The sequence below is a fragment of the Ascoidea rubescens genome (assembly GCF_001661345.1).
Source record: "Ascoidea rubescens DSM 1968 unplaced genomic scaffold ASCRUscaffold_7, whole genome shotgun sequence".
Lineage (NCBI taxonomy): Eukaryota > Fungi > Ascomycota > Saccharomycetes > Ascoideales > Ascoideaceae > Ascoidea > Ascoidea rubescens.
The window spans coordinates 739,719-747,164 of NW_017962919.1; the positions used below are offsets into that span (position 1 = coordinate 739,719).

The following is a 7,446-nucleotide window of genomic DNA, read 5'->3' on the forward strand; positions in this document are numbered from 1 at the left end:
AAATTGGCAAAAACAAAAGCAGCCAGAAGAGTCGACCAGAGATAGAGCAGATCAATATCAGAATATGCTTGGAAAGCGATAACAGAGACTGGTGGAGGTGAGAGAAGTGATACGCTACTTATATACAAGTTATATACATCTTTTATACCGACTGCATTTCTGAGGAAAAGAAAAAATTGCAGAAAACGAGACCGGGCGTGTGGGTCGCGTAATGCAACCGCCTGGATGGTCTCGCTCCAATTGGTCCACGACAGTGAAATGCATAAATACACATTGTTGTTGCATAAGACCCGCAAAAGTGGCATTTTTATGTTGCAATCTTACCCTGCTGGTACCACAGGGCTGGTTTCACAGCAGGTTTTGTACCCTTTTGATGGTTTATGCAGCATGCGTGTGTTTGCATGGTATCACAGTGGCAAACGTGACCATCCAGTTTGGTGGTTCTTTTTTTCCTGTGTTTATCTGAAGACGTCGAAGAGGGAGCTGCTTCTTCTTCTGCTTCTCTCGTCGTGCTTCTTTTTGATCAAGTAGCCATAGTAGCACCCTAGAAGGGCTCCTCCTAAGTGTGCTGCGTAGTCAAAGCTCCCCCACTTGAGCACAATTCCCAACACATTGCCCACATTGGATAGCAAAAAGGCATTCCATGCTCCGCCAGGGATAGGAAAGAAGAAAATGCTCACACCAGCGCTGGGAAGCAAATAACTAAAACACCCAAACACTCCAAACAATGCTCCCGAGGCTCCCAATGAGTAAATCGCTGCAGAAGTCGCCGACAACCTGAAAAGACTCGCCAAAAGCGAGAACCACGATGCAAACACCCCCGAGTTGAGATACATTGTCAAAAAATTCGATGGCCCAATTATATGGACCAATGAGCTTCCAAATGAATACAAGCATAGCATATTGAATAGCAAATGGAAAAAATCTTGATGTGAAAAAGTAGAGAATATCATTGATGGAAAATTCGTTTTAAATGAATTCATTAAGAAGACCTTATTCAAAATCTGACTAAGTTTTGCAAAACTCCTCGCATTTGATGCTGATGCTCTCCATAATAAGAAAACGATCCCATTTAATCCCAAAATACCGTATATCAAAAGATTTGGATTTCTTTTTAGTCCAGGAAAGACATTGGAGACAACTTTCGGTACGATAAAACTTGATGCAGCCATAAATAGTATTGCAAAAATTGTAGCTCTAATGAAATTTTTTCTTCTATCACTGCCACTATTAAAGTTGTAGCTCTTGATATACCCTAAATCTCTGTATGTCGCATAATTTCGTTTCAACAACAGTAGGATTTTGCTGGATCCAATGTAATTTCTGAGATTAAATCTCCCATAAGGTCTTGCGTTGGCAATACCATGAAGCTGTCCTTTGTTTTGCAGAATATCACCACAACATCTTGTGCTTGAAAAATTTCTCAACTCAGTTGATGGGATTCCCGAAAAAACAGCTCTCTTTCCACTTGATACAATCAACAACAGCCTGATCTGCGACTTGGACACTGATGCCACAGCAGTAAAGGGTAAAGTAGCGAGGCTCCTCCTCACAGGTACACCTAGCATCAACCTGGTGCCCACTCCAATCATCTCTAAGTGTCTCTGAGTCGAATGCTTTGTGCTTGATATAATTCTTCAGCTCAGAGTTGCCGCCGAAAGCCAAAACTCTCTTCATGGAATTTCCTTCTCAGCGTAAATAAGGTTTTTCTACGGAATCGCCACTAAACTCTAAGAGAAAGCAAAGTATTGTAATATTCAGAAAATTAAATTAACAAATACATAAAGAAAACAGAAGAGATTTAAAAACAAAACCTCAAAACAATATTATATACTAAAAAACTGGTCTGCATCAGCTATCTAAATAAACATTATGATAACAAATGGAGCTGCCAAAACTGAGCTGAGTCCAATTGACTTGCCTGGATTTCCAAGGCCTGAATAGATATCGACACTTGGTTGCTCTTGAACAGATGTCGAGGTTGAGTTATATCCACTGATTGCTGGTATGTTGATCAAAGTTGTGGAAGATGATCCAGCAACATTGGAACTGCTTTGAACATAATTTGCGTCCAAGCTGCTTTTGCTTTCATATGAAAAAAAATCTTCTTCTGAGTGATAAGGACTAGTGGAAATTGTGCTAGTAGCAAAAGAACTTTCAGAATCTAAGCTTGTCTCAGTTCCAACCACAGTTATTTCTGAACTAGCTGAAGTTGAGTGGCTGCTATGTGACTCTTCGACAGTTGTTTCTCCAGAGATAATAGTGTTCAATGTTGAAGTAACTATTTCATTGTTGTATGATGGTTCATATAGTTCAGATGAAGGATAAGTGGTTACATATACAGTTTTTTCATCCGAAATTTTAGTAGTCAATGTGGTTGTTATAATATCAGAACCGTTTGGATAAGTGGTTTCTTCACAGTGCGAAGTAACATAAGTGGCTTCTTTACCAGAATCATCAGTTGAGTAAGAAGTATGAATAGTAAGAGTGCAACTTTCTTCTTCAATAGATGTCGATACAATACCATTTGATATGATATCAGATGACACAACAGCAGAAGATAAAATATCAGAAGATATGGCAACAGAAGATATGGCAACAGTAGATGAAATGTCTGTTGATGAAATTACTGTCAATAAAGTACTGGTTGATACAATATTTGGGAAGAAATTTCCAGAGCATCCAGAACTAATGTAAGTGATTTTGTTATTTAACTCATCAGTTGAAGTATAGGTCGTTAAATCACAACTACTCTCTGAAATATTAGGAAAGAATGTTTCTGAACATCCAGTGCTTGTGTATGTGACTTTTGTTCCGAACTCATCAGTTGAGTAGGAGGTATAAGTTTTTAATTCACAAGAATCAGTTTGCAATGCTGACGAAGTTGGAATTGAAGTTTCTAAACAATCTGAACTAATAAAAGTGATTTGATTTCCGACCTCATCAGTTGTATAAGAAGTATATGTCGTTAAATCGCATGTTCCAATTGATGAAGTTGCTTGCTCTGTATTTGATGCACTTGTTGTTGATGAAGAGAACAATTCCGAGCTAATACTCGCTAGTGTCGTTGAAGTAATCACATTTTCACTTGTCATAGATTCGTCTGTTTCACTAGTTGATGATGTGATTGTTTCAGTTTGGTCAGCTGGAATGGAATCTGTTGTAATTGCAAAAGTTTTTGAATATTCTGTGGTGTAGGTGGTTGGAGTGGTATATGTTGTTTTGGAACATGATTCAGAAGAGCAAGAAATAGTTGATGTGATGATAATATCTTCAGTCGATGTTTCGGTGACTAGATAACAAGTTGTAAGTGTAACAACGTTAGTGGTGGTTAAAACAACAAAATCAGATACATCGCCAGAGGTACTTGTAATATAACAGCTGAGAGAAATTGCACCATCTTGTGTTATTGGATCACATTGATTCCAAGTAATAGTTGTTAATTCAGCAAACGCAAAGAACTTTTTTGTTTGAAAAAATAGAAAAAATGAAAGAACGGAATAAAAGTAATAGAAATGGAACATATTTAGAGATTCGACAGTTATAAAATTTTGATTTCACCAATAAACTGGTAGTCTAAATTAACTTAGTAGTTCAGTTGATAAGATAAATTCCAAAGAAAATTCTGTTTATTTATATTAGTTGATTAATGTATTAGTTTCACATTTTGTTTATTCTACCTCAAATTAGACCTGCTTTTTTTTGTTATTTGCTTCTTTTTTTTTCACAATCTGATATGTTTCGTAGATTTATGGACATGTTCATCAAGAAGTGTTTTAATTTTATTCTGGAGCTACGGTTTTCATTTCATTTGAATGATTTGAGGAATATTTCAGATGATGAGCTTTTCTTTTTATCCAGCATAAAATCCAAACCTTAAAATTTGTCACAAAAGTGATATATTTTTTGTAAAGAAAATTTCTTAATCGGGACTTTAAAGAACTTTTGATTTATCCCCAACAAATTTTCCAATTTGACATTTTGCCTCAAATCGAATTTGTAAAATAGTTTCAAATATTTTGTAATATGGCTTAATCAATAGCTCAGGTCAGTAAAGGACATTTTCAATCAGTATATACCTGCAAGAAAACGATAATTTTTATTGATTCTCTGTACAGTCACTTTAGATCGATGAATGGAATCAGAACATATTGAGGAAAACAAATCCATTAATAAAAATAATAGACAGAAAATAAGCAAATCTCAAAATAAACCTTAACAAAATTATACAATATTTAAAAAGAGTTCCATGTAATCAAAAAGGAATAAAAACTCCTAAAAATAAAAAAACCACAATTAATACAAAACAAAATCCCTAGATAACTAAAAAACTAAAAAACTAAAAAACCAAAATAAAATAAAATAAAATAAAATAAAATAAAATAAAATAAAATAAAATAAACTTCATATAAATGAACAAATAAAATTATTCAAATAGTTCACTTAAAAAAATAAACACCTCTAAACCAAACGATTCTCTTAATTTTCCCAATCTTCTCAATTGTATTCATTTCCTTCACCTGATCTAACAAATAATAAAAGTAAAATCTTGTCTTCGAAAATTAAAAACCTCAGTGCAATTTTTCTGTCATCAATTTAAAATATGTTATTAAAATACAAAAGACCAGTTGAAAATATTATATGGAAAAAATAGTCTTAGATTGCACCACTGTTGTATTCGATGGTTTGCCTGGTTATTTCTTCTGCTCTTTGCATATTTTGAACACATCGAGCTATAGTTTGAATCATAGTAGTCGCGTTTAATGGCTTTGATAAATACTCGTCCATATCAGCATCAAGACATTTTTCCTTATCTCCAAGCATTGCATGAGCTGTTAATGCTATAATTGGAATACGTTCTTTATTATTTTCACGTTCCCAGTTTCTGATCATTTCAGTGGCCTCAAACCCAGAAGCAACAGGCATTTGAACGTCCATTAAAACACAATCAAAGCGATTATTTTGGTCCTTTACTACCTCAAATGCTCGCAATCCATTCTCAGCAACTTTGACTTTATGGCCATGCTTTTCAAGGATTCTTGATGCCACCTTTTGATTAACAACATTATCCTCAGCCAATAGTATTTTATAAGAAATTGGCCCGTCTTTATTTGGAAAAGGCAATCTAGTTTCTAGAGCTGGTTTCAATAGACATGCAAGATCATTTGCCGAAAGTGGTGTATTTCCATGAACACTTATACCTAAATCCAATGCTGTTTTCATGTTCAATACATCAGGTCCTGGGTTAAGTAAAACCAAAGGAACATACTTGACATCTGATAACTGTCTTAATTTTTCCGCTGCCCTAATAGTATCCATTATAATGATATCATGGGTAAAAGGTTTTGCTTTGGATATACCCATGAAAGATCTGAGAATGGTTGGATGGAATTGAAGTTCAACCAATAACTCTCTGATTCTATTTGTTTGCTCATCACTATGTTTTGTAAAGATAACTAAAACGTTTTTAGCCAAATATGGAATAAGTTTCTCTACTTGACTCGATAAAGGAACGTTAGATCTTTTTACCACCACACTAAAGAAAAACTGAGAGCCTTTTCCATACTCAGAAGTGACCCAGATCCTGCCACCCATCAATTCAATTAGCTGTTTAGAAATCGATAAACCTAATCCAGTACCTCCAAACCTTCTGGTGGTCGATCCATCTGCTTGTGAAAAAGTATCAAATATTAAATTTAATTTTGATTTTTCTATTCCAATACCAGTATCAGTGACTGCAAACTTTAGTTTTAACAAATCTGGATCGTCAAGGAGAATTTTATTTTTATCTTTACTGTTTTTATCATTGGTAGCTTTATCAGCGCAATAAATATATTTTTTCAATTTCTGATTATCCTCTTCTTCGTCACCTTCGTCCCCATCTTCATCTGCTTCAACTTCAATAAAAAAATCATCTTCATCATCAGCTTGTTCTTTAATTCTAATTTTCTTTGGTCCAACACTTGGGTATTTTTGAAAATCTTCTTCTTCTTCTTTCTTTCCATATAGCTTAACAGATAGACGGACTTCACCTTTTTTTGTAAACTTTATAGCATTCCCAACTAAATTAATAATCACCTGCCGGAATCTAAATGAGTCACCAAGTAAATTATCAGGAAATGATTCATCAACTTGATAAATTAAATTCAATTTTCTTTCTATAGCTTTGGCTGCTAGGGTCTTAAGAGCACCAAAAACAGTGCTTCTAACACTGAAATCTGCCATCTCAACATACATTTTATTTGCTTCAATTTTTGATATATCTAATATGTCATCAATAATAACTAATAATGAATTGGCTAAATTATTGACAATTGATAACATTTGACGCTGATACTGCGTTAATTTACTATCCATCGTCAATTGAGTCATACCGATGATACCATTCATGGGTGTTCGAATTTCGTGAGACATATTGGCAAGAAATTCGGATTTTGCGCTATTTGCAGCTTCAGCAGCTCTTCTAGCTCTTGAGTTTTTTTGAAAAGATTCCTTTAAGCTAGAAACCATCATATTGATCTTTTTCTTAAGCTCATCTAATTCACCATTTGCCTCAATCGTAATAAAACTAGAAAAATCACCCGCTGCTGCTGCAGTTGTAATTTTTCCAAACGCTCTGACTTGTGTTGTAATACTTTCTGCCATCAAGTTGACATTAGTCGTAATTTCTTTCCAAACACCATCAACATTTGTTACTCTGGCCTGCACACCTAAAATTCCATGAATACCAACTTGAGTAGCAACACGACTTACCTCAAAAACAAACACATCAAGCGAATCAACCATTGAGTTAATAGTATCCTTGAGCTCCAAAATTTCACCCTTAGCTTCTACCTCTATCTTCTGACTGAGGTCTCCCTTTGCAACTGCTGTTGTCACGGTAGCTATACTTCTAACTTGATTTGTCAAATTATCAGCCATGGCATTGACATTGTTTGTTAACTCTTTCCACAATCCATCAACGTTTGAAACATGTGCTTGAACTCCTAATTTACCATCAATTCCAACATCTCTTGCCACTTTTGCTACTTCTGAAGCAAATAATTGTAAAGAATCGACCATTGTATTAATTGTATCTTTTAGCTGAGCTATTTCTCCCTTAGCTTCAACCAATATCTTTTGAGAAAAATCACCTCTGGCAACAGCCGTAGTGACTGTTGCAATACTTCTGACTTGATTTGTAAGGTTGTCTGCCATGGCATTAACATTGTCAGTGACTTCTTTCCACAACCCATTAATACTAGAAACCTGAGCTTGCACACCCAATTTACCATCAATTCCAACATCTTTAGCAACTTTAGCGACTTCCGATGCAAATACTTGCAAAAAGTCAACCATTCTATTAAGTGTATTTTTTAATTCCAATATTTCTCCAGACGCCTCAACTTCAATTTTCTGTGAAAAGTCTCCATTTGCAACTGCTGTAGTAACAGTGGCAATGCTTCT

The 7,446-nt window shown here is 35.0% G+C and overlaps 3 protein-coding genes across 3 annotated transcripts in view; all 3 read right to left on the reverse strand.

The window, feature by feature from the left end:
• Window positions 1-95: 95 nt before the first annotated feature.
• Window positions 96-1,645, reverse strand: ASCRUDRAFT_76185 (rhomboid protease PCP1). Its single transcript, XM_020193371.1, has one exon. It carries the CDS (start codon window positions 1,590-1,592, stop codon window positions 459-461), a length of 1,134 nt encoding a protein of 377 aa, XP_020047129.1. The 5' UTR covers window positions 1,593-1,645; the 3' UTR covers window positions 96-458.
• Window positions 1,646-1,703: 58 nt separating this feature from the next.
• Window positions 1,704-3,690, reverse strand: ASCRUDRAFT_76186 (uncharacterized protein). Its single transcript, XM_020193372.1, has one exon. The coding sequence runs from the start codon at window positions 3,522-3,524 to the stop codon at window positions 1,860-1,862; it is 1,665 nt and encodes a 554-aa protein (XP_020047130.1). The 5' UTR covers window positions 3,525-3,690; the 3' UTR covers window positions 1,704-1,859.
• A 769-nt stretch (window positions 3,691-4,459) lies between these two features.
• Window positions 4,460-7,446, reverse strand: part of ASCRUDRAFT_58562 (histidine kinase) — a gene marked incomplete at its 5' end in the record, with an annotated part of 7,231 nt that continues 4,244 nt past the window's right edge. The window contains 2 exons of the mRNA XM_020191213.1: window positions 4,460-5,742; window positions 5,962-6,731. Of these exons, the coding sequence (XP_020047131.1) occupies window positions 4,657-5,742; window positions 5,962-6,731 (1,856 nt within the window). The 3' untranslated portion in view covers window positions 4,460-4,656. The remainder of the gene's footprint in view (window positions 5,743-5,961; window positions 6,732-7,446) is intronic.